We start from the raw sequence: 26319 nt of genomic DNA, 5'->3' as shown, positions 1-26319 counted from the left end.
ACCAAGCAGTACTCAAGAAAATATGCATTATGCAATATAGAAATGGGGGATTTTGACACTGGTCCACAAGATTAGAATAATGCAGGTTGTATTTTAGCAGTGCATACTCATAAAGGTCCAAACAACCAGTTGACACACTTTGAACTAAGGCTTTTGGAACACCTGGGGGCCTGACGCAGTTGCCTGCTTTGCCTGGTTAGTAATCCTGCCTTGGTTCACATCCATGTTAGGTAGCCAAGTATTTACTTATTCCAAATGAGAATGTGATTTATTGCTGACGACAAAACTGAAAGCATAAGTCCCTGAAACAAGCGAGAACTGAAGGAATATTGGCAGGGTTACTTGATGTTTGTGGCTCACGGACTTCAAATATTACATCGTGACGACTGAATTTAATTATGGACGCATGTTAATTCATCCAATTTCTTTTGGAATCATTAAAGCTTTCTAATAGAATTGATCAAATATTATATATCAATATTAGTCATTTTTTCCATTTCAAATTGAATGTGCTGGAGTGCTGAGCCAGCGTCCATGTTAGTTTCAGATACAAAGTATGAAAACACATTCATATTTGATTCATAAAAGTTGCTGACGAAACTAAAAAACAAAAACTTTTCTCTTGAAATCAGAGTGTGCGTGAAACCCTGTCACGCACACACACAGACAGGCGGACGCACGTACGCGCGCACACTGATTTTCCTGTCGGTATTCTTCAGAGCGGGTTACGCTCGCCTCTTCCGCTCGCCGCGCCGCACTTGTCGTCATGTACGTAAAGTGCGTGCGGGTCACTGGCAAAGGCTTTTCAGCTGGTTAGCCAAAACATCCACTGAAAAAGAGATGAGCAGGAAAACGAGACGAAGAAAATGAGAAGTATTTATTCCGAGCTCCACAAATAGCGACCGAGAGAAAAGCGGTCTGGGTACGTCGCCTCTCTTTTAAAACTTTGCACACGTTAGTTTAGTTAATTTAGCGAGTTATGTTTATGAATGACTGTAATTCAGCGTTAGCCAACATTAGCCTGTTAGCTGCCCGGCTAACATGTTAGCCAGCGTTAGCTTCTGCCAGGCTACGTCTTGAGGCTAGTGAACGCTAGCTGGGCAGCTAGTTGTTGATATGGCTCAGTGGCTCCCGGGCATTAATTTATTGTTGTACATTATTGTTGTTGTTCTATCCTCTGACATGACTTCACTTCAGTTGCTGCTGTGTTCACTCCACTTCAGCCGTGTCAGCGGTGTTTCAATGAAGCTAACGCTGTCTTAGCTGCGCTGAGGCCAAACACTCGCACACAAACTACTGTGGCCTAAACCGAACTTCCTGCGTTGCCTATCTCGACTGATAGTCTGACGTGCATTAATACCACATCGTTAGATTTCCCTGAAACAGGCTCCCAGCTAACGTCAGCTGGAGTCTGTAGGCGTTCAGGTATCAGATCGGACAGTACAGAGCAGAAATCTGCTGCAGTCGTATCAGCTAACGTTAGCTCCGTGAAGCGACCCGAGCTGCTCTGCTCACACACACCACCAGCTTCAAACATGTCTGTGCGCAATGGTGACAGTCTGGAAGAAAGTTGTTGTTGTCACAGTCTCTCGGGTTGTCTTTGAAGTACTCACTCACAACCCGAAGACATTTCTAGAGATGAGTAAGAGGTGGTGCGGCTGAGTTACACCGCTGGAGTGTGGGTGGTGAGACGAGGCCATGTTGGTACAGCTAACTTGTATGCTGTGTTTCCAATGAGAGGAGCTTCAGATGAACACATCGATCCTGAGGACACCCCGCACCGCACGCACTCATTAGCTGCTCATCCTGTGCGATGCACATTGATGCAAACATGGAAAACCTTCAACAGAGATGTGCATTTAAGATGTTTGCCAGACCTGACACTGGCAACAATGTAGGACACAGAGGGCAGCAAAGGCAGTCATTTAGTAAGACAGGCAGTCTAACATCACCATTATTATGAAAGGTCAGATAGATCTTGGACAGTTCTTTGATTTGGGCTGATGTAGGGTGAGGACAGATGTGTGCTGATGTTTTTAGCTCATCTGTTAGGATCCAGACAGACATGTTTTTATTTAATTTCATCAATTTTCTGAACTTTTCAGAGCTGAAACAGCACATGTATCACCACCTGCTAATCTCTGTAATCAGTGTCAGGACATCACTTTAGTATGAAGCTCACCTTTTTGTCTACAACAGTACGTTCTCTGTGTGGGTTCTTCATTTGAAATAATCACTGTCTGAGAAACTGTTGCGTCACGTTTTTCATCTTGCAGAGAGATGGTTGAGTCGCTGGTCGCCGCGTGCTCAGTAATCGAGTTCAGGTTTGTACTCTGTGGCGTGTTGAGTAGTGGACATGTGAAGCCGCACACAGGTTAGCGGGTGTAATAAATTACTGGGAACTGCACGGACTGATGTAGTCAGACAAGACCATGAGTCAAAAGGTTGCAGACAACCACAGAGAATGGTGTGTTGTTGTTGTTGTAAGGACCTGCGGTGAAGTTTCAGGTTTTTTTTGGGTAGCTGTACTGAGGTCAAAAGAAAGTTTAAAGGCTTCCTGCCGATAGTTGATATGTGCTTTAAAAGAAATGAGTTTTGACGTCAGCTGAACTTCTTCCTAATCATTGTAGAGGAAGTCAATCTTGTTGTCAGGCTGGAGTTTGTTGAAAGATATAAATATCAGGCACAGGCCGAACTAACATAAAATACTTAATGACCAGTTGTGGGCAGGACAGCCGGTTGAAACATATGTTTGAGCAAAGGCCCTGGCCTTTCATATTGTATTCATGCAAGAGTTGCAAACTCTTCTTTTAGCTGAGGCCAAAGATAGTGTGTGGGAGTGATGTTGCCTCTCGCTGTGTGCAGGCCTAACCCTTTCTCATACATGCTCTATACAGCAGCATTGATTTGTGCTGTGAGTTGCTCAATCCGACAGAGGCCTCTGTGGGAGGGAAAACACTGTTTGAACTGCTACAGCGGATGTAATTAAAGGCATAGGTCTAACTTGAGTCGGGGCAAAATACTGTTTAATTTCATTATGGAATCTGATTGTAGCAAGTCTCGCAGCCCAGCATGTTAAGTTTGGTGGCTTAATTCTCTCATTGGATGGACTGAGCTGAGCGCGGTGGCCACATACACAGCAGTTCTCAGGCAAAGAGTTGACGCAGCTGTGCTAGAGTTGAAGTTGTTGTCGCACATAGCTCAGAAGTCCATCTGAATCCCACTGTGTTCACAGATTAGTATCAGCATCAGCCATTTTTTATGTGCATTCAGCAACTATTATTAGCTTCAAGTATCGTGTGTGCGGTGCCTGGATGGACTCAGAACGTCAATATCTGACTGGCCTGTGTTAGACCTGTGTGGTCCAACACAGTCTGTTTGTGTCCTCACAGATGTTTTCATGTAGTCTTTATAGCAGTAGACCCCCACATAAAAGATTTGAGTCATTTCGCTGATGTTCACAGTTCACATGTTGTCCTTCATCACGGGGGCTCAGGGGTCATGTTATTCCTGTTAATGACACCAGAGGAGATGTGTCAACACACTCAGCATTGTACACTATCTCAGACATTTCCTCCTCCGCCTCACTAGTATCCTTCTCTCTGTCCTCCAGTGTCTTTATCATGAATAAAGACGTCGTGATGAAGCGGTGAACTCGAGTTCTGGACTTGATTGTAGACAATGCCAGGAACAACCTGGGCATACTTATGTTACTGTGGCATAAAGCCTTTGTTACACCTGAACCACTGTCATCTTATCTCATGCAAAGAAAGCGCATTGACGGTGTGAAAGAGGACGAGATATGACCATACATGTTAAATCTGTTGTTCACCCATCTGCTGCTGTGACACCTGCAGATATAAAAAGTATTCTAAGACCAAACACAACAATAAAGCCTACGTTAAAGTGTAGTGCTTGGACGTGAGAAGCTGTACCAAGTGATTCAGTCATTTCCTTTAAAGATAATTGAACAAACGAAACACAACAAATTGCATTCTTGGACATTTATTTTGAAAGGATATTGCTTTGGGTGCCAGTTAATTTGACCTGCAGCGATTAATGCGTCCATAATCTGCTTCCAGTTACAGCGTGTGTGTTTGATATTCAATCAGCACAAGAAGTTGCATGTTTATAAAATCCAATAATGACAACAACAAAGTCTGGTTACTTTTTAATAAAGAATATACATGCTGCATCTTCTACCTGCATAGTTAGATCCTAATAAAAAAACCTTTACCATTGACTTGTACGAGCCTGTTATAGCATGAATGGCAGGAAGCATGGGAGGAGAAGGGATGTTGATGAAAGGAAAGGTGAACATGGACTCGATGTAAGAGGAAGAATGGAGCGCAGATGAAAACTCAGAGGAGAGAAGGAAGGAATTGGAGTAGCTCGGATGAGTGTTATTATTAGAAGAGGAAATCAGAAACGCTAGAGAACATGTCCTGTCCTCCTGGAGGAAGATCTGGCCTGGTTTTCTATGAGAAAGGCCAAATGTCATCAGCCGGTTACCGCTTTGAGTTTTCTAATTCAAACTTTTAAACTTCTAAGATACTGTGTGCAAAAACTGAAGTTAGAAAAGTTTGATTTTCCGAATGTGACAATCATGTTGGTCAGTTATTGGCCCCAGTGTCCCTCAAATGCTGCTCTCTAATCATCCTCAACATTTAAATTTTTCAGCCACATTTCTGTCATCTTCATTTCTCATTATTGTGGCTGCTGCACATTATGTATGTGATGTAGCTATCTGTACCGGATAGAAGTAAACAGTCAGGCTTGGCTTTGAGGGTTGCAGTCACTTAATTTAAAATGTGCTGTATACATATAAGTATCATCATTCATAGTATTATTATGATGCAGGTGTTTAACTCTGTCCTAAGAGTTTTCTTTTCCTCTTCAAACATTTGTTAGACTCAGTTTTTGAGTTATAGAAGCAATTTGTTATTTTACTTTTGAGCTCACATTTTTCAGGAAATAAACCCAATAAAGATGTCTCTGTGTTATCTGAAAGTCTATTAAAATATGCTCCTGCTTTTAGGAAATCGTTCAGTTTAATTTCTTTTTCTCTGTGTGTCTTTCAGGTGGAACCTCGGCACACACCGTTCCTCACATCCAGAGGTGAACGCTCCACCTGGTCTTCTGTAGGACTGCCTCTGTGTGACGGGACAAGCGAGCGCGGAGGTCCAGCATTTATAGGAACCGACACATATGGCCATACACCAAACGCATGGAGTGTTTAGACATACCTGAATATCAGATGGTGGGGGAACCTCTGAGCTCCTTCTAGTTTTTGATCAGCTCAACACGTTCTTGCTGTCGAGGTCTGCACTGGGGTCGGGTGTATGGGTGTTGTGCTGAGAGCAGGTTGTTGTCATGGTGGAGCGGTATGTCTAAGCCTGAAGCTAGCGTAGCTTCCCAGTCTCATATAGCATGTTAGCATATGGCTAGCCGCGTATGGTGACAGATCAGGCCATTATCCTCCCCTCCATCACCATCTCTGGCCCCTACAAGGGGGTATAAACTAGTTGGAAGTGGTGCCCCCCCTCATCATCTTTTCATTTAGTCATCATCCACCCAACAATCTTTTTTTTTAGTTTAAACTCCATCTTTCACTCTCACCAGCCCTGGTCATTTTGGTGCAGTCTAAGCTCTGGTCCTGTATGAGATCCACTTCTTTCCTTTGAATTCCTCTCATCTGTCCCAGTTCAACTTCACTTACCACAGCTGACTCCCTGCCCTCTTTAAAGTCAAATCCCAACCACAGTCTAATTCACATATTGGCCAAGCGTAGACCATCCCAACTTCTGACAGCCGCTAGGCAGTTGTTTTGGTAGTTCTCTTGGTTGCATGGAATCGGCTTAACCGTGGAGAGGCCAGGCTACCACAAACTGATGGACTTTGACAAGCGAGGAGTAGGGGGAGGAGGGGGCGGGGGTGGCGGCGGTGGTGGTGGAGGAAAAGGGGAGACAGAGGAGGGGAAGAGGATGTCTGGGAAGACGGGGAGTCGATCAGGACACGGTGGCCGGGGTGGCGGATCCAACTCCGGGGTTCTGATGGTCGGACCAAACTTCCGAGTCGGAAAGAAGATCGGCTGTGGGAACTTCGGAGAGCTGCGACTTGGAAAGAACCTGTACACCAATGAATACGTGGCTATCAAACTGGTAAAAACAATTCTCTGTTGTGTAGTTTATAGCACTGTGGGGCAGCACACTTATTGAGAATTATTTATCCACATCTCAGAACATTATATTTCTAGAACATGATTAAAGTTTCTTTTAATGAATTTTACCACCATGAACAAATTCATTCATTCAAACACAATCCTCCTTTGTAGGAGCCCATCAAGTCACGGGCGCCGCAGCTTCACCTAGAATATCGCTTCTACAAACAGCTGGGGAGTTCAGGTAAGAACCAGGTCTTTTTCTACTCTGAGAAGTTTTAATGGACTTATTTGTATGCGACCATTGTTGTCCATGTACTGAAACTCACAACAAACCACACACAGTGTCTATGCAGTGGCAGTGGCTGCAGTCGACACAGGATGCCTTCAGGTGTTGCTCACTCACATGTGGCAGCACACAGAGCCCACACACTATCACTGTAGTTACTAAATGAGTAAAATGAGAGAGTAGACCTGAAATGTGAAAATGAAGGAGCTTCACGTTTGAAAAAAACCCCCAAACCATTCCACGGCCTGTGTGGACAACTGGATGGTTTAAAATAGAAATGTATCCCTTTCCTTCCTGTGTGGACAGGTGTGGACTTACATGACATGGTTTGGACTTTACAACTAGACTTTGACTTGAACCAACCACTTGTGACACTACTTGGCCTGACTTCATGAAGAAAAAAGTAATCAGTGCAAATCAAATATGTATATATCTGCTATATAAACTTTATCTGTTAGATGTCTTTGTTAAAGATGTGTTCTGGACGTGGACTTCATGTGGTTACTTGTTGGTCTTTACAGCGTGGTGGCCTTTAGTTCCCACATGTCCCCAAATGTCTCAGGGAAGACCTTTTTTTTAAAAAAAATTTGCAGTATGCTGGCAAACAGCATTATTGGGTTATTGTTGCTTTATTGTTGAATGTCTAAATAACATAATCCCGTACGCACAGACATCCAGGAATGGAGTGAAACTAAGCAGGTAAACTAAAGGCGCGTGGTGAGGACACCTTTTTCGTAGCTTTGTCAGAGGGGAGGCCCGCAGTCTCATACTTTGGAAATACATACTTTGATCAGTGTGTGATGTTTATTCATAAATGTGCCTGTCTCTCCTGTTCTCCGTCCATTCATTCATTCAGAGGGCGTACCGCAGGTGTTCTACTTTGGACCGTGTGGTAAATACAATGCTATGGTTCTGGAGCTACTGGGACCGAGCTTAGAAGATCTGTTTGACCTCTGTGACCGGACTTTCTCTCTAAAGACTGTACTCATGATAGCCATACAACTGGTAAGACACAAACATAGAAAACATTTTTACAACCACCACTTGTAGTTTGTTGTTGGATTGCTCAACTTGCCTTTTTTCCCTCCTCAGATAACTCGTATGGAGTTTGTCCACACCAGAAGCCTGATCTACAGAGACGTGAAGCCAGAGAACTTCCTGGTAGGACGACCCGGCTCCAAACGACAACACACCATTCACATCATAGACTTTGGCCTGGCGAAAGAATACATCGACCCAGAGACCAAGAAACACATCCCATACAGAGAACACAAGAGTCTGACTGGAACTGCTAGATATATGAGCATCAACACACACCTGGGGAAAGGTGAGCTGCTCCGTCATGCTACATGTGCACACGCGTTATTCTCCAACCAGAATCATTGATTGAATAAGACCTTTTAAAAGCTGTGTGTATGTGAGCACACCTCAGTTTGAGCCTGATGAGGTTTCATCTTTGCTTTATGGTTTTCTTTTTTAAATTAATTAATTTGAAAAATGTTCTTAAGGTCCGAGGAGAGTAAAAATGATTCGAAATAATGTGCAGTGTAGCATGAATGTGACTAAAATACATTCTACCAAAGAACATGTGTGCAGAGTTTCATATGAAGAGCAGCAAATATGTGACCACAGAGGAAAGTGGAAGTATCACAGGATATTTAAAGGAGCAGTGTGTAGGGCTTAGTGACATCTGGTGGTGTAGTTGTGGATTGCGACTCCTTTATTTCAGCCTCTCCTTCGCAGTGTAAAGGAGAAACTATGATGGCTGCAAAAAGCACAAAAGTCTCTGTCTAGAGTTTAGTCTGCCCGTTTCAGACTCCATGGTTGAAGACGAGCCACGGTGTCTGAAGATAGAAAAGTCACAAAAACATAACAATATTCTTTTCAGGTGATTATACACTAATGAAAACAGAGTGATAAATATTATATTCTGTAAATAGAGCCACTGACACACTGGACCTTTAACTAGTAATAAAAAGAAGAGAAATCCTGTTGGAGGGTTGTAATCATCACATGGTTCCAGTGTTCTGAACAGTTTGGTGTTGTGCTCCTTTGCTGACTGGCAAACAATTGAGCCTGTACTCGTAGGCAAGATTAAGAATCACCCCGAAAAACGTTGGTCGCTCTCCAAAAGTCTGCAGTCACAGTACCGGTTTGAGCCTGTTGGGCGTGGTTTCCACTTCATTTAATTCTGGCACGCAGAACGGCACATTCCACTTATCCTGTTATGACCGACGGCACCTTGTGTGTATGTGATGCAAGTTCTTTTCAGTAGCTGTCATTTGAAATGGCTGTTTAATTGAGCTCCAGTGACGCTAGCTTGTCTATTTAAATAACTTTAAGTTTGGCTCAGCAGCAGCAGAGACCTATTAATATTTATTTTCACTGGGACTTAAGGGTTCACTTCTCATGGCCAACAGACGACAACAACAACAACAAAAGCACCAATCTCATCACGTTCGCTCACAGGAACGACACGTCGGCTACTCTGCTGCAGTTGTCTGTCAACAACATGATGCTACATGATGCGGGCAGTGGACAGAGAGAAGAGACGTGGGCGAGGCAGGAAAAGTGACGAGACAGAGAAAAATATTAGGGCTGCGACTATTTTATTGTTGAGTAATATGTCAGTTATTTTCTGATAAAATCCACAAATTCACATAATTTGTTCAGGGATTTAAAGAAAAGCAGCAAATTGTCACATTTAAAGAACAATATGTCAGATTTAATGACAGTGTATGACAGATTGCGCCACCCTGTCTGTAGCAACTTTTTGCAGAAGAGGAAACATCATCAGTGATAATCTGGTTTAAGTATCCTAAAGAAATGAGACCATGGTGAATGTGTGCTGCCTCTCTCACAGCAGCTGATGCTCTCTAGCCTCTTAAGTCTTTGTTGTTGTTCTGTGTCTTTTCAGAGCAAAGCAGGAGGGATGACCTGGAAGCTCTAGGTCACATGTTCATGTACTTCCTGCGAGGCAGCCTACCATGGCAGGGACTCAAGGTGAGGAGACGGCCCGCCAAGCATCCAGCATGTTCATCGGTGCAGTCTGATTTCCCTTGCCTCTCGTCTTCAGTTGTCTGTTATGAATAAATTTCTCCCCGTCTCTGTCATCACCAGGCCGACACTCTGAAAGAACGTTATCAGAAGATCGGAGACACAAAGAGAGACACACCAATTGAGGTCCTCTGTGAAAGCTTCCCCGGTTCGTATACACATACATACATACATACATACATACATACATACATACATACATACATACACACACACACACACACACACACACACACACACACACACACTGTATATATACACGTATGCTCAGACTATCATATGTTGACCAGATTCTTTGTGTGTGTGTGTATTGTGTGTATTGTGTGCCTGTGTGTATGTAACAGAAGAGATGGCCACCTACCTGCGGTACGTGCGTCGGCTCGACTTCTTCGAGAAGCCGGACTACGACTATCTGAGGAAACTCTTTACGGACCTCTTTGACAGAAACGGATACATCTTTGACTACCAGTACGACTGGACTGGAAAGCCACTGGTTAGTGTGTACACACACAGGTACACACAGAGTAAGCTGGACTTAATGCTGGGGTTAGGACAGGGTCAATGCTGGGAGGTCAGTTCAACAATGACATGCAATCACATGTTGAAGTTGGAGGTGTCACGTGACCCTCAGCATCATGTCTTCATCATTTGATCTTTTTAGTTTTTGATGACTAAGAGGTTTGTAGTGTGCCGCCTCATCAGTCCAGCAGTGTTATCTGGAGTAGGATATAGAAATGTCATGTACTCGTCTATTTCCTTACTCTGATCCTGTGTTGACCTCACTTCCTGTGTGTTTAGCCCACTCCTATTGGTCCAGTGGCCAGTGAGACTCCGCTTCAGGCGAGCCAACGAGAGAAAGCGCCGCAGACCAAAAATCAGGTACACACACACACACACACACACACACACACACACACACACACTTATTCTGAACAAACTGCAGTGTGGTCATGTTAGTGCTGCCAGTCACAGTGTTGTTTTTAGTTTTGGTATCATCTGAATATTTGGAGCTGATGCAGAAACGGCGTATGTGCCAGGTGATACTTGAAATGGTGATACTTGCTCCACTTGAAAACATTTGGTTGGCCTTGCTGCAGGGTTAACATACTTACCATACTTGTTTCACTAGCAGCAGTGCTGCAGCCATCCCAGCTAAGAAGAACGCTAACACCACAACTTAACAGTTTCTGTACGCTTTCAGTGCCACCATAGTTACAAGTAGTGGTGAGTTAGAGTGCATTAGAGTTACGGGATTCACCCTGGTTGGACAAAATTGGTCCCAGTGGACAGAGGATGTGTTCTGACACTGATGGACAGAAAAACTCAGGTGTTGGTCACCTCCTGTAGGCGCACCAGTTATCGTTTGCTTCTTCAGGGAGGAAGGCAGCTGTCGTCAGTAGCCAAAGCTTCTCTGAGCTCATGGTAGACTTCAAACCGCACATACCTGCCTTTGGTCAGAGGACTTACTGTACACCTGCCAAAAAATAGCCACAGACACACAGCACTGTCTATTTTGCGGTGCAGTCTGCAGACGATTACGCTACTGACATTCATGTAATTTGCGGTATGTTCCCTGACTATAGTCTTTTAGTCACTGCCTCCTCCCAGGTAACCGCACCAAGTAGAACCTGTAGAAGAGGCGCTGCCTTCACGTCCCTTACTGTCATGCCATAACTAACAAGCTGCATGGCAGAGATGGATAAATGGAGGAGTGTAGTTAAAACACGTTTCTGTTGACCAGTGTCTAAAAACCTCTTTATTGTGTCTGTGGAATGTTAACAACACAAAACATACTTCAGTGTAAGTGCTGTGTTCACATGTGGATAGAACATGTCAATCATTTTGATGGTATTCAAAATATGACAACACTAGTCCTTGTACACATTTATACAAACAGCTCACACAGTACATTCACAGAGGGCTGGGTGGTATAATCTGAAACTTGTGAACTTCTACTTCACTTGCTGTGTATGAAGTCATCAGTGGAGAAGAACCAAAGTCATCTCACATGATATCTGTAGAATGAATACATTTTTTAAAATGTCTGTCAGCTGCGTCAGTGTGAGGTCAGGCTGAGAACTTTACAAACTGAAATGACTGAAGCATTAGAATTATCTGTGGTGGAGGAAGAGGACGTGGGTGGAAAGAGGAAACGGCACGACTCGTGTCCGACGCGCTCAGTTCTGCCGTGAAGCTGGTAGAACCTTCTCTGCTGCGTTCAGCTAAACGAGCTGTCAGCTGTCAAGAAAACATCATTACGATACAGTGTTGTACTTAAGTGGTGACTGGTTAAACTGCCCACCCCGACATTTACATCCACCAACACTGAGTCCGGGTTTACAGAGGCGTCAGTAGTTTGGTTGAATCCCAGCGGACAGGTGTGAGGCAGGTGAGGTTGAGGTAACACAGGAAATGGAGCACCTCCTTCCCTCTGTGCATGGGGCTTCCACATGTGTGCACTCTCACTGTACTGCACACCTGAGTGCTCACCCTCCTGTTACTCCTCCACCAAATACTGACTCTGTACTCACTATTTCTTTTCTCTTTCCACATTCTCTCCTCACCGTGCCGCTGCTCACCTCACCACTCCTCGTCTTCCCTTTCTCCCTCGCCTTACTACTTTTCCTTCTTCTCTCACTCTATCCCATCCTGCTTCCCCTTCCTTTCCATGACGACTCTCCTCTTACACCTCACCCCTGCTCTTCACCTTTTCCCTTCTCCACCACCGCCTCCTCCTCCCTCTCGTTCCTCCTCCCTTCTCGTTTCTCCTGCGATCGGCTTCTGTCTCCTCTAGTCTCCAGAGGGGAAAGGCAGTGAGTCCCAGCCCACGCCAGTGACCAATCGAGAGCTGCTGGGCTCCCATCTCACTGCTGATAGGCTGGGCGGGTCTGTCCAGGTACTGAGAGGAAGGGTTAGCTCTGCTGGCTTCCTGTCTGTCTGCCTACCTGTCTATCTGTCTGCCTGCATGGCCTTCTCTGTCTCTGCAGCAGGGCTGACCTCAAATCTGTTTCCTCACAATCTCACTAATTCCCTCATGTGGGGCCGTTGTCATAGAAATTCCAAATGAAAATCTTTATTTACCCATGACAGATTTTAGGTCTGATCGGTGTATGTTAGCCTAACGTAATGGAGAGTACCTGCGAGAGGACAGATGGTGGTTGGCTGGTTTCTCCACAGACAGAGACCACATGCTGTGGGCTGCTTTTTGTAAGCTGACCAGTGACGAGGTAGACAAGGCTGGCTATGGTGTGTGTGACAACAGACAGAATAACAGTAGAAAATATAACCTGCTCAGGTAGCTCGACATGCCATTGCTCTTGTTTAACTGTCTGGTTTAGTTTTCCTGTGCTAGCTGACATTAACACACCCAGCAGTTACCTCATGGTAGTCAGGTAGCATCATATAGCTTCATATATTGTCACAGTTTGTTCATGTAGAGGAGTCAGTGATGATTTATGTTATTTTATCAACCACTACAGGTGAGCCCTGACTAAATATGCAGTACTCTCACTATAGGTTAGCAGCTGTAAAAATACCACTCTCACACACACACTGCGCATTGTTGCTTAGTAGTGATGTAATGCTTTAAAAACTCACCTGTTCTTAACCTCAATATAAGACAAACATTGTGACATTTTCAAATGTCACCTTTTAATTAGTTTTAATAGTTGCAAAACAGAGTCCAATGAGTCGTATTGAATCTGTGTTGAACGATGAATTGAGCTTCTATTAGAGGCAGTGTGGTTATCTCTGAGGCAGCATGTTCAGCCTCTTCACTGCGTGACCCGGACAGATTCTGGCAGAGTTGATGAAACACGTTTCAGTGATGAGTGTGCACTGAAGGGATGGAAATATTTCTATACATTAAGGGAAGTGTGTGAAAAGTTGTAGTAAAGGCTGCAGCAGGATTGTACTAGCATGTGTGTCAGTGCTGCCACAGAGAAGTCTTTGCTTTGAGTTCAGAGTTGTGTGAAATCAACACAGAGACGGTCAGCCATTAAGCAGAGGCGCAGCTGTTTTGCATGGCAGCGAACTGAATGTTGGCGATGCCTGTATCTGTAGAGGTGTGAAGCTTCGCTGGATGTCCCCGCTCATATAGACACCACGTCCACATTAAGGCGATACATTTAAAAACCATCTTCTCCTGTGTGAGCATGGAAAGCAGCACACAGACGGACGTTCAGTAACCAGGATGTAAAAGAAAGAACAAACTGATGTGTGATCAGTTTTTTTAAATTTGTGTGTCTGTGAACGTGAACAGTGTTGTCAGATTTATCTGCCTTAATGTGGACGTAACGCGTAAAGTGTGAAGTCTCTTTCATTTGGTTCCATCGGGACATAACCTCTCATTCCTCTGTCTTCCGTTTCTCACCTGCAGGTGATGAGTTCAACCAACGGCGAGCTGAATACAGACGACCCCACTGCAGGACACTCCAACGCACCAATCACAGCCAACGCAGAGGTGGAAGTGGCTGATGATACCAAGTAAGGACACACACACACACGTGTGCGTGTGCTGACAGAACAAACTTGGTCCGAGCTGCTGGTGTGATTGTGACCAGGACTTCCTGTGGCTTTGTCTTTCTTTTTACTGCGCGGCTTTTACTTTGAAAAGCAGCGCTTCAGGAGGTGTTGACTTTGCACTAACAGGATGCTGACAGACTCGCTCTGTGTTTTAAAGAAGTCACAATGAGCTGTAACGTGGGCTGTTTTCGATTGGCTGCAGATAAACAGTTCATACATGTCATCAGCTTCAGTGTTTGTCATAAGTTCTGACCACACCTTTGGTTTAGTATTCTTCCAAACCTCAACAGTGGTGGCTGCTAGTCCTGACTCACTGACCAGACTGGCTAAACAACAGGAAAGAAGTGATTTTAATTGTTTGTGTGTGTGTAATGATTTTAATTTCCTAATTATGACTCATGTAGCTTATGACTCATTTGATAGCGTTTTCATTTCAAAACAACTCCATCACAATAACATTTAAAGTTACAGATGATGTAGTCATGAGGGCATGGAGAGAAACGAACAGACATTTTTCATGTCAACACAGATTAATAGTTAATACAGTTGTATATTACTGAATTGCTTTCATAGTTAGGTTGTGTTGACAAACATATTAGCTGTGGCAAATAAATGGTATATAAATGTCATTTCCAGGAAAGGATTGGCCGTAACGTTAGCTGCAGCTGGCTGATGAACATTCTCAGTATCACTTGCTTCTCCTTCATCCTCAACCTCATCACTCCATCTTTTTCACCTCCCTTATCAACTGTGATGTCACAGTTATTGGAAACTTCAGACACTCAGCCGTCGTGACATTTCGTAATAGCTCGTCTGTGTAGCAATATATCCGACCAATGAGACGCTAAAGCCAGCCAGACAACTGGGTCATGATGTGAAGGCAAGACTACTAGACAATAGCTAATTAATATGCACACACACACCACCAGAGGCTGAGCGGTCTGCTGCAGGTGCTCTACCTATTTATTGACAGTGTTGCATGTGATAAACAGATTTTTTAAATATTCAGGCAGAATATAACGGCTCTTATTCCTTCCTAAAACTCATTCTTCATTCATTCAAACACAAGCTGCTAAAGCAAGGACAGAAAGTCTAGACCTCATGACATTTCGGATTTCTGCCTAAACCAGGACAATCAGAGCTGAAGTTTTGAATCAGATATCCTTTATTAATATTTAGGGATCATATTTAAATATAAAGTGTCCCCAAAATATGGTCATATGAAACATCATGCATCACGTGATCGATTGAGAAATAACCTGCAGCGCTGACACATCATGGAGCTCTGAGGACAGTTCATGTTTCTGATTTCTTAAAGTGAGTTTGTGTTTGGCTCATGATGCTTTGTGTCGCAGGTGCTGCTGTTTCTTCAAGAGGAGGAAGAGGAAAGCTCTCCAGAGACACAAATGAAAAGGAGAGACGAGAAGAACCCTGCTCTCTTTTTCTCTCTCTCTCTCTCTCTCTCTCTCTCTCTCTCTCTCTCTCTCTCTCTCTCTCTCTCTCTCTCTCTCTCTCTCTCTCTCCTCTTCATATAACCCTCTCTTCACCCTCCCCCTCTGACCCTCCTCCTCTGCTGTCGGGGGTCCTGTAGTCTACCTTGGGTCGGCTGGACTGGCTGGACCACCGAGCGGCGTAAGATATGTTTGCTAAGCTGATCTACTGGTTTCTCCTGGTCCTGGTGCCAGACGGACAGACAGAGTAACATGTGTTTGCTGTTCCACCTCGGAGCTTTAAATGTGGACTAGCTGACCAGTGGTGGAGTCTTCATGTATTTTACAAACTGAACTGAAACTGGATCAACACAAACTGCTGTGGGAAACAAGAGACAAGTTGATGGACTACGGGCGAGCTGATTGGCCGACAAACTGGATCCAGCTGACGGATTGGCCTCGCTCTGTTTTTGTTTGTTTGTTTGTTTGTTTGTTTTTCTTCCTTACTGACTGGTTCAGAGGAGAGAGAAGTGTGTTTCTGAGGAAACACAGAAGAGAGGACAACAAAAGGCCGAGAGGCAATGAGACCGTCGGACCACACATGCGCGCGCGCACACACACACACACACACACACACACACACACACACACACACACACACACACACACACACACACTGATACATATATGTACAAACACACTGCACACTTTTCTCGAGCTCATCACAAAGAGACTTCATGGATACAAAGATGCAGCTCTTGCACATAGTCTATAAAGTTTTTATCCCCCAGGGTCGATGGAAGTACAACACGAGCAGCTCGGTCTATTTCCTGCAGCGGATCGGGCTCGGTGTATTTCTTCGAATCGTTCACCCTCAGAGGAAAACCTCACAACCACCAGAATCAAAACTTAAAGAAGATGTTTATGTGAAAACTATGCTTTTTTCCTGTTTTAATTTGTAACTAAAAAGACTGTCTATGATTTGGAACCTGTTATTTTTCTGTCTTTTTGAGTTGTTCAAAAAGTTTGTGTTTTGTAGTTTCGAGTGTGTTCCTCAAAATGTATTTTTTTTAATAACTTGTATTTTAAAATTTCTGTTGTTTTGTTTTGTTTTTTTTCCTCTTTCTCTCTGGGTTGGAGGATGGAAAGGCGGATAACTCCATTAAAAAACAACCAAACAAAACCACAGCTGATCTTTATTTCAGGGGATAATGAACAGTATAAATCCCTCAAGGTGGAAACAGAAGCATATATTTTTAACTTTCAGTTTCATCAGAACAGTTCATGCATAAAGTGAACAATCAGTTGAGATTAAAGTGTAATGTTGATTTGATCTGTAACACCAGAAATGAATGCAGCATGAAAATGTTCAGTGAAGACTGAAGCTGCAGCAGTTGTTTTGAAGTCTGACGTTACCAAGCTGTTCATCTCAGTTTAGTATGTTAGCATAGTACACAAAGTACAACTGAGGCTCATGGGAATGTCTGATCTGAAATAATATTAAGATAAGACAGACTTTAATGATCCCACAGAGGGGAAATTCACTTGTCACAGCAGCTTGTGTACACAAGGTGGATAAGAAATGACTCATACAGCAGCTTGTGTACACAAGGTGGATAAGAAATGACTCATAAATAATAAATATATAGAAGAAAAGTCATGCCGACCTGTGGTAGAGCTCCTTCTTACATGGTGGGAGCTGTTTAGGCCCACCACAGTCTCATGCAGGAGGAGGAGGAGTTCCTAACTATTTTTGTTCCATTGTCCTTCATGAGGTGATGTTGTGGAAGATGCTGGTGTTCCTGGCTTCATCTCCACAGGTAGAGCCACGAATTATCTCACTTGATCCTCTGGACCAGCTGGAAATGAGAGGAAATGAATTAGATTAAGATAAAAACAGCACCACAAACCAAGAGAAAGGAACATGCATATACTGTATATACATTCCACAGACAGGCTAGAAGTCACTTAAGAAGTCACAGTCACACATTAGCTTTCATTATTTTTGGATGTGGCCCATGGCACGGGACTGGAAGTGATACTGCTCAAAGGGAACTGAAACTGAACATGTGCCTTTGTCTTTTTTTTTAATGATGAACCATCATAAAACAGAGAGACTAAATTATCTTCTGTGGTTTTTACCCTGAGCAGAATTTTAAGATGATTTAATGATCATTTATTAACGACAGGTATGTACAATGACACGTGACAGCATCTCATCTTCTAATATGCTCATACTGATACAGACTTCTAGATCTGAAACTTAACATGTATCATATTTACTTCACCAGACGACGGCGGAAGTGAGTTGGCAATATCTCTCACATACATTATCTTCGGCTGTCACGTGAGGACGCTTAACCCGCGAGGCTTCCACCATTGGCTGAGAGAATAAATGCTGGTTTCTCATTGGTCGATTCCTCGGGCATTTTTTTGTTTCGCTTACGTCATCTATGCCGGGTCTCCGTTGTTGTTTACATCTGTGTCTCTGTCGCCAGATGTGCCTCTCGTTAGCAGAGGGCTCGTGTCGGTGTTTTCCGTGCCGGGGTTGGACTTCACGTGAGAGGAGACATTTTTCTGTCTCATTTGAACGGGAATGTTTCTGTTTTGTGACAGAAAGCTGAGAGAAAACATGTACGCCAGGTTTCATGCGTTCATTAACGTCAGCTAGTTATTATTTTTAATAAGCGGTGAGAGGAGGGATGCTGTGCGCGCCCTGCGCTCTCTGTGTTTCGGTTTTGTTCCTCCTCGGATGCTCCTCCTGGCTTTAACTATCCACTGTCACCTGATTCCAAGAGGAAATGACAGGATGTTTGAGTACACAGAAGACAGAGAGGACACTCATGATCATATGGAGTACATGTGGAGGCAGTGACATGTGAAAAAAGGGAACCGAGAGCAGCTCTGTCGACATTCAGCTCCGTGGAACTTCACAAGAAACCAAAGTGGTCTAACTTTAGCTGCTTTATTCAGATGACTGCGTCCACGCAGCGTGTTCAGCTGTAAACCTTTCTCCACAGTCTCCACGCAGTCATGTCGGACACACAGAGGTCCCTGCCCGCCCTGAAGAGGCTCAGCTATGCGGTGGGACACTTTCTGAACGACCTGTGTGCCTCCATGTGGTTCACATACCTGCTGGTCTTCTACCACTCAGTGCTGGGCTTCCAGAACACAAATGCAGGTAAGCCTGTGTGCTGTCATAACACACCTGTGTGATATTATAATCCTTGTTTTGTTGAGTCTGACACATTGATTAGTGTCACTATAGTGAGTGCTGTGAGTGTGTGTGTTGTCACATGTTGACTGTCACTGTACGTCACCTGTTGTCTGTCTGTGCTGCAGGTGTGCTGCTGCTGGTCGGGCAGATCGCTGATGCCATCTGTACGCCTCTCATCGGATACGAGTCTGACAGAACGCCGGGCTGTGGCAACTACGGCAAGAGGAAGACATGGCATTTAGTTGGTGAGTCGGACAGACAGGCAGGGTGAGACAGCGTGTGGTCACTTTACTGCCCCATGAGGCTCACAAATGATTTACTCTATAACTGTAAAGTGCACATGCAGAGAAATTCTCCCACATAAAGTCCAAGGTAGGGCAGGGGTCCCATGATCCTCTGCTGTCATATTCTGATGACACTGTGCTCTTGTTTTTCTGGTTGGAGTATCCCGCAGCCCAGCAGTCAGTGTCAAGAAGAAGCCGATCCATGTGTTTCCATCAGTCAGCTGTTCTGTACATGCTCTCATAAAGTACTCATGTAAACTTTTTATGAAACTCTGTTTGGACTGTGCTCCCATACCACCTCCATCATCACCATCCAGGTCACACTGTTCTACATGGGCGGCTGTGGCTCACAGGCAGAGCGGGTCGTCCACTAATCAGATGATCGGCGGTTTGATCCCCGGCTCCTCTGGTCTGCGTGCCAAAGTGTCCTTGGGCAAGATACTGAACCCCAAGTTGCTCCCGAAGGCTGTGCCATCGGTGTATGAATGTGTATGAATGGTTAGATCTTTAAACTGATGAGCAGTTGGCACCTTGCAACCTTGCACGGTAGCCAATGCCATCAGTGTATGAATGTGTGTGAATGAGATATGTAGTGTAGAGCGCTTTGAGTGGTCGGAAGACTAGAAAGGCGCAGTCCATTTACCATTTACAAGACTCTAATGACAGCTGACAGAGGAGACAAAGTGACCCAGACATGGTCTGACCTCCACCGTGGAAGGACTTGACAAGTTCAGACATGTACTTGTAGCAGCTGAGGTGGAGCAGGATAGTAGATGTGTTTTAGACATGATAATGACAAACAGTTAAATCATCTACTTAAATACATGGAGTCCCTCACTGAAAGGTCCAAGCTCCACAAAAATGCAAAATGTTCTTCTGTCTGCGTCACTTCAAGGTCCACTCTCAGTGTTTGGGACCTTTACCTATACTTAATGTCACTAAATCTGCACGCACGTTCAGATAAAGGCGATTTAAGTTGAGCACAAACATGATTCTGAACAGGAACATTGTCTTTCAGATCAGAACATTGTTCTTGTTCCCGTGCTGAACAATTCAAACCCAAACCTCCTGAATGATTCCAAACCTGTCGCCTTAAAATCTGTAACGATGATGAAGTGTTGCCCTCAAATACTGTCAGCTGCATATAATCTGATGCAGTGTCATTAAAACCAGCCGCATTGATCAGTTTAAACATGCCTAGCTGTGCCTGGTTGCACCTGAGATGGACCATCTCCTGAGCTGTATCAAAGCACTTCCTTTAAGCGGGTTGCAGTGTCGTCAGACGTCGTACATGCAAGCTCATCTGACGTTGTGTGCAGCAGAGAAAAGAGAGAGCTGAAGGCAGAGAGGAAGATTGTGGCTTCGGCTGCAAGATCTGACAGTGTGGCAGCTTCCCGCAGGATTGTGCAACGATGTGGTCGTCTGTACTGTGAGACAATATATGTTTGAGGTCTTGTGACAGTAGTGATTTTATTGTTCTTCAGGTACGCTGAGTGTGCTGCTGTCCTTTGCCTTCATCTTCAACCAGTGTCTGGGCTGTGCCGCCGTCACCCCTCAGTGGGCCAGCCTGACCTACTTCGTCCCATTCATCATCATCTTTCAGTTCGGCTGGGCCGCCACTCAGATCTCCCACCTGTCTCTGATTCCAGAGCTGGTCACCTGCGAGCACGCAAAAGTGGAGCTCACTGCGTACAGGTACACTTAATGCACACAGCAGTACACACAGCACGGTGATGTACAGAGCCTGAATACACACTTTCTCTGTGTGTGTGTGTGTGTGTGTGTGCAGGTATGCCTTCACAGTGATCGCCAACATCACGGTGTACGCGGTGGCTTACCTGCTGTTCCACATGCAGACCAGAGAGGACGACGACCCGCTCAGCGATACGCTCGGACCAGCAGACGTCCCCATCTTTAGGGTGAGCAGGAGTTCTGATCACATGACACTTCAGAGGAGTGTAGCACTTAACACAGCAGAACACAGAGGGCTTTAATGCAAACCCAGCACTAACAAACAGTCTCTATGCTGTTGTAGTTCACTGGCTGTGTCTGTCCTGAGAGCTGCAGCTGCAGCTGTTCAGACGTCTTACTGCAAACTCAGGGCAGATTTCATAACCTGAGTGGGCGGTGGCTGCAAAACAACAAAAACAAAAAGGCAGTGCATTGTTTCCTCATTCATTCCATCTGTGCACTGCTTTGAACAGAGACGAGGACACACTGATGGACACGACTGTCCACATCGCACTACACTGCGCTTGGTTTGCACGTCCAGCAGTGATCAAACCTGCACAAACCAGTTCAATCAGGAGAGACCGAGCTTAAAGCAGTTCTCACTTTACAGGAGTTGTTTAGACATGACTTGTGCAGGGACATCCCCTCAGGGGAGTCTAGACACTGGAGGTGGAGGGATGGACTCATAGATGCAGGTTCAGATCAAACTGGAGGGTTCACATCGATGTGACACTGAAATGATTGAAGTGAAAACAGTGAACACTCTCAGTCAGATGATGGAAGCAGGAAAAAGAAATGAGAGAGGGGAGGAAACAGAGAATATGTGGAGCAGGCATGAAGACAGACTTCCTGGCTGAACGCTCGCCAGGCTTCATTTGGTCACACCCACGCTCACTCAGAGTCAGACTACAACTGCATTTTCACTATCAGAGAAACTGAGTCTGTGTGTGTGTGTGTGTGTGTGTGTGTGTGTGTGTGTATGTGGAGATCAGGCAACTCAGATCAACTCTTATCACACTGACCAAACCTTCTGTTGTTCTCTGATTCAGCTGCTCCACATTAGATAAAGAGAATTGAGCTTTCTGAAGCTGCACTTGGAACGCTCACAGATAAAATATCACAAGTAGAAATCAGAACTTTACACGTGAAACCAAAAGTAAGAATCACCCTGAAACAGCAGAACAGCAGAACAAAACTCAGTTCACACACAGACAGAGACAACACGTCCATCCATGTTTCCAGACTCCATTTCAAACCAACTTAAAGCTTTGTGTTTGATTAAAGGACCAGTGTAGAATTTAGTTTCATCTAATTGTGTTATTGTTGCCTTGCAATCCCCTTACCTTACCCTCGCCAAAAGATACAAAAGGCTCAATCTAGAGCCAGAGTGTTTAGTTTGTCCAGTGTGGGCTACCATCCATGGTGTTTCAACATGGTGGACACCATGGAAAAGGACCCCCACTCCCACTGTAGATGATTTTAAAGCCACACAAACAAAAGGATGATTATTTTCAGGTGATTATACGCTAATGAAAACAGAGTTATGCATAAAAAAATCCATGTCCATTCCATGAAATGGTACCCCAGATCTTACACACTGGACCTTTTAATGGTGTCTTCTTGTGTCCAGCTTTCAGTCCCTCTCTGGTTTTCTTCAGTCACAGCCGTGAGCTCGACGAGCAGCAGCAAACGTTTCAGGGACTTTCTTGTCCTTGTCTTTGCCTCTTGGGCTACATGCAAGCTGCAAAATCTAAAAGTGGAGACTTGAACCAGCAGTTTGGAGGACTCCTGCAGGATGTGAAGCAGAGCTCAGGCTCATAGCAGATCACAGATGTAGTCAGGTGTCTGAGCATTGATGGTCATGCTGTTGTTGTCTTTGGACGTTTCACCAACCATCAAAATCCCTCACAGATGCTTGTTGTCATGTTGCTGTTTTCATCACTCAGACTCAGACTCTACATGAGCTCAGCGTGTCTTCACCTGGTTTCGGGTAAACAACTTTTGCTATGTTGTGCTTGATGACAGAATCTGGCGTTGATCGTCCTCGGCATCGGCGTTCTCTTCTCCCTCTTCTTCCACCTGGGAACCACCGAGTCCAAGTCTGGAGCAGGTGGTGAGGCCGGAGAAGAGGAGGGGAGGAAGAGGATGGAGGAGGAAGAGGAGGAGGAGGAGGGGGCGGAGCGGAGACCTCTTCTTTCTCGCCCAAGGACACTGTCGTCTCTCCTGCAGTGGAAATGTTGGCTGAGGCAGCCTTCGTTTTACCAGGTAGGAAGATTCCAGCTGAGTGAGGAGCTGCTCTGTGATTGGACTGATACATTGTTTATCAGACGTGTGTTTTCATTGGCTGACAGATGTGTGTGTCTCTCTGTAGGTGGCCTTACTCTACATGTCCACCAGGCTGATAGTCAATCTGTCTCAGACCTACATCTCAATGTATCTCATCAACACTCTGGGTCTGCCCAAGGTAACAAACTCACCCAGCCGTTCTTTTAGATGATATTATACTCATATATACTATAATACTCATATTATACTTCCTCACTGTTTGTTCCTGCCACTTCTCTTTGTCCCTCCAACAGAAGTTTATTGCAACAATTCCATTAGTGATGTACGTGAGCGGCTTCCTGTCCTCCTTCATCATGAAGCCTCTTAGTAAACTCATTGGGAAATGTGTAAGTAAACCTCACACACCTGAACTGATGTCCAGTGCTTATGATGGATGGAATGTGAGTAAATCAGTAAGTTAGTATAAAGTCATCTTAATGGAACTAAATAGGTCAGAATAATAGCAAAAATAGTGATAGTAGTAGTAATAAGTGGAAATTCAGTTTGATTATCTGGATACTTTCACCTTTAATCTGAAAACGATGAGGTTTTTTAAGTAAGTTTGAACCTGCAGCTCACCTGTCGTACACCGTCTCTCTTCTGATTGGTCCAGCTCACCTACTTTGTGGGCCTGCTGCTGATCATGGCCTTCTCCTTTTGGGTGCTGGTGGATGGCAAGATGGGTCAGCAAGTGTACGGAGCCGCTGTGCTGCTGGGTGCAGGGTCCGCCACTATCCTGGTCATATCACTAGCCATGACCGCCGAGCTCATCGCAGATCAGACGGTAAGGTGTGTGTGTGTGTGTGTGTGTGTGTGTGTGTGTGTGCGTGTGTGTGTGTGTGTGTGTGTGTGTGTGATGTAACCTTCACATCATCATATGTTTATCTTCATGTCTCTGCAGCAAAGTGGAGCATTTGTGTACGGAGCCATGAGTTTCACTGACAAGTTGGCTAATGGAGTGGCTGTGATGATCATTCAGGCCCTGCATCCCTGCCAGTTAGTACACACACACACACACACACACACACACACACACACACACACACACAGTACAGTACAATACAATTGCTCAAAGATTTTGAGGTGATGATGGTGCTACAGGAAAATTAATTTCATTTAATTGACATGCATCCAATAGTGGACTATCAAAATCAGCAGGGTTCATCCTTTGGGGACCATGAATGTACAAAGTGTCATGGCAGTCCATCCAATTACTGTTGAGATATTCCAAAATGGTGGACCAACAGGCCGACAAGCCACGTTAACGTTAGAAAATAACCCTGATGATGTCATCACAAGTAACGTCTGAATCTCTTCTTGGTCGTGCTCTAACGTATCTTGTCGTCTCTCTCTGTCAGTACTGTGTTGTGCTGCCCGGCCTGTGTGTGGTTCTATCATGACATCATGGTCGCAGTAACTGGGGGTGTGGCAGTCGTCGCAACTTTGGCGCTCTGCTCAATCCTTATCTGGCCAATCAAGATCAGACCACGTGAGTCGGACAGCTGTATTAATATAGTCTGTTGTTCCTTTAAGTCAGTACTCATTCACAGTGTGTGTGTGTGTGTGTGTGTAGGTGGTCAGCCAGTGGAGGATGAAGCCAGAATTAACTGACAGCCCCTCCCCCACATTCCTGACCACTGAGCCTGCAGCAGAGCGACAGGAAGTCAAACTGGACCTGGACCGGTCTGATCTGATCTGACAGGAATGCTTTCACTTTTGTTTCTTTCTATGATCGGTCTTCAGTCTTTCAGGGGATTTCCTGACCGCTGTGCCACTTTTAGCTCTTAGCAGGGAGTTACCTGGGAAACCAAACTGAGATTGTATTTTCTGTTTAACTGACATTTTCAGCCCGCACCTTGTTTTCGAGTCATTTTCCATCATAAAATCTGACTAGTGTGTTCATGTTGCTGCAGTGAAGCGATGAGTAATTCAGCAGCTGATTTTCAGACACTATAGTGTGAGTAGTGAGTGTAACGTCTCTTACCTCTCACTGCTTCAGGTTTAAAGTGGAGATAAAAAGAAAAGAAAGAAAAGATTTAACAAATTTAATAAAGCAGTATGAACAAACAAAAAATACAAAAAATAAATAAGAAAATCAAAACTAACAATTATTTTATTTATGTTAAAAAGGTCAATCCACCTCCTGGAGTCCATATAACTAATGAAGGGAAGCTGATTCTTTTAGATTTTTGAAACGATCGTTGATCGTTTTTCATTTTTATTTTTATCATCTTTAGTATTTAACTTTTTCCATAGAATTCTAATTTTAGGACAGCACTTCATTAAACTGCATCAAAAAGGGACAAAGATGATAAAGTTTAGATTCTTTGCAGGGACTTGACCAAAGGTTCTAAACTCAGCACAGAGCTGTGAGCATGAACACACTTCAGATGCTTGTCCATGACAATTATAGGGAACTCTGGAAAATGATGAGTCACAAAAGTCAAACTTTATGTCATTGCACATCAGCTGTATGAGACAATACAGAGCTGATTCACCTCACGTGGATCCTCTTAAAGGGAACTGTTTATGGTGCTGCTTCATTGATGAGGATGATGAAGGGAACAGAAGCAGTGTGAGGTGTGCTGAAGTGATGAAGCTCAGAAACACCAAAGAAGAATCACGGACCATTTAAAGTCCTCACAGCTGACGTCAGTTCCACTGATGTTTCAGCTGAACTCCAGAAAGTTAAACGCTTCTTGAACATTCTAACACTACAGTGACAGTCGCACAGACTGAAACTGACTGCAGGAGATAAAAAGGAGAACCCAAGGCCTCGCTGCAACGCACAAACGGCACTACAACAACACGTTATGAGAACTTACCTTGAATGTTACTGCTGAGTCATTGTGCACTTCTGAGAGGAGAGTTTGTCTCCCAGTGAAGGAGCCTCAGACAGACAGGATACATGTTCGTGCCTCACTGTTGTAATTGATTGATATGAAAGCACTCTTCTTTGTCACTTATCATTCCGGCAGATTTTTCATCTCACCAAATGAAATATTTTTATAATCAAAAAAACTTGAATAGAATTGTGTGATATAAAATGACTTAAAAGGGATCAATGCTAAAATATGTACAAATATAATGTGTGAATACTAATAGAAGGGAATCATGCCGGTAAATGAACAGAGCAGGCACTGATGTTTAAGTGACTGATGTTCTGCAAACCTCTGTGATAATTCTTCATCCAAACTATGACTTCATGTTTTTACTTTATGTTATGCCTTTATTTCTCAGCGACTTCTATGATTCTATTTTATAAAGAGACATTAAACAAGTTTCTTGAGGTGCAACCAAAA

The 26319-nt window shown here is 44.3% G+C and overlaps 3 protein-coding genes and 1 long non-coding RNA gene across 10 annotated transcripts in view; 2 read left to right on the top strand and 2 right to left on the bottom strand.

Moving 5' to 3' along the window:
* LOC109140292 (uncharacterized) overlaps positions 1 to 3555 on the bottom strand; it is a 7927-nt gene extending 4372 nt beyond the window's left edge. For all 4 annotated transcript variants that reach the window (XR_003462987.1, XM_019266775.2, XM_027282893.1 and 1 more), the window contains exon 1: positions 1614 to 3555. The gene's annotated coding sequence lies outside the window, so the exon portion shown is untranslated. The remainder of the gene's footprint in view (positions 1 to 1613) is intronic.
* Positions 712 to 16262, top strand: LOC104931865 (casein kinase I). 4 transcript variants are annotated; one of them, XM_010746972.3, is made up of 12 exons: positions 712 to 922; positions 5082 to 6161; positions 6335 to 6404; positions 7306 to 7454; positions 7542 to 7776; positions 9367 to 9452; positions 9570 to 9654; positions 9854 to 9999; positions 10305 to 10385; positions 12301 to 12402; positions 13885 to 13991; positions 15386 to 16262. In XM_010746972.3, the coding sequence occupies exons 2-12, from the start codon at positions 5892 to 5894 to the stop codon at positions 15438 to 15440; spliced, it is 1386 nt and encodes a 461-aa protein (XP_010745274.1). In that variant the 5' UTR covers positions 712 to 922; positions 5082 to 5891; the 3' UTR covers positions 15441 to 16262. The 4 variants fall into 4 exon arrangements, with proteins under 4 accessions (XP_010745274.1, XP_010745273.1, XP_010745275.1 ...); XM_010746971.3 differs by having other exon boundaries at positions 9851 to 9999; XM_010746973.3 differs by lacking the exon at positions 12301 to 12402 and having other exon boundaries at positions 718 to 922; positions 9851 to 9999.
* Positions 15504 to 18878, bottom strand: LOC113746598 (uncharacterized). Its single transcript, XR_003462988.1, has 3 exons — positions 18781 to 18878; positions 17128 to 17319; positions 15504 to 16949 (listed from the first exon to the last, which is right to left on the bottom strand). It is a non-coding gene; the product is annotated as an uncharacterized LOC113746598 (long non-coding RNA).
* On the top strand, positions 17921 to 26319 carry LOC104931866 (major facilitator superfamily domain-containing protein 12). The gene is made up of 11 exons (XM_010746974.3): positions 17921 to 18641; positions 18803 to 18922; positions 20446 to 20656; positions 20751 to 20880; positions 22718 to 22957; positions 23064 to 23156; positions 23272 to 23364; positions 23631 to 23801; positions 23919 to 24013; positions 24376 to 24506; positions 24591 to 26319. Exons 1-11 carry the CDS (start codon positions 18494 to 18496, stop codon positions 24626 to 24628), a joined length of 1470 nt encoding a protein of 489 aa, XP_010745276.1. The 5' UTR covers positions 17921 to 18493; the 3' UTR covers positions 24629 to 26319.

The sequence above is a fragment of the Larimichthys crocea genome, chromosome X (assembly GCF_000972845.2).
Source record: "Larimichthys crocea isolate SSNF chromosome X, L_crocea_2.0, whole genome shotgun sequence".
Classification (NCBI taxonomy): domain Eukaryota; kingdom Metazoa; phylum Chordata; class Actinopteri; family Sciaenidae; genus Larimichthys; species Larimichthys crocea.
Note: the sequence above shows the minus strand (reverse complement) of the source record. Positions and strands in the feature narration are given on the sequence as shown.

What these genes read in the sequence shown, in the direction of transcription:
- LOC104931865 (XM_010746971.3), top strand. Translation starts at nt 5,892, where the DNA reads ATGGACTTTGACAAGCGAGGAGTAGGGGGAGGAGGGGGCGGGGGTGGC. An exon ending in CCTCTGTGAAAGCTTCCCCG is followed by an intron (nt 9,655 to 9,850) that starts GTTCGTATACAC and finishes TGTATGTAACAG; the next exon opens with AAGAGATGGCCACCTACCTG. An exon ending in ACTGGACTGGAAAGCCACTG is followed by an intron (nt 10,000 to 10,304) that starts GTTAGTGTGTAC and finishes CTGTGTGTTTAG; the next exon opens with CCCACTCCTATTGGTCCAGT.
- LOC104931866 (XM_010746974.3), top strand. Translation starts at nt 18,494, where the DNA reads ATGTCGGACACACAGAGGTCCCTGCCCGCCCTGAAGAGGCTCAGCTAT. An exon ending in GAAGACATGGCATTTAGTTG is followed by an intron (nt 18,923 to 20,445) that starts GTGAGTCGGACA and finishes ATTGTTCTTCAG; the next exon opens with GTACGCTGAGTGTGCTGCTG. An exon ending in GTAAACTCATTGGGAAATGT is followed by an intron (nt 23,365 to 23,630) that starts GTAAGTAAACCT and finishes TGATTGGTCCAG; the next exon opens with CTCACCTACTTTGTGGGCCT.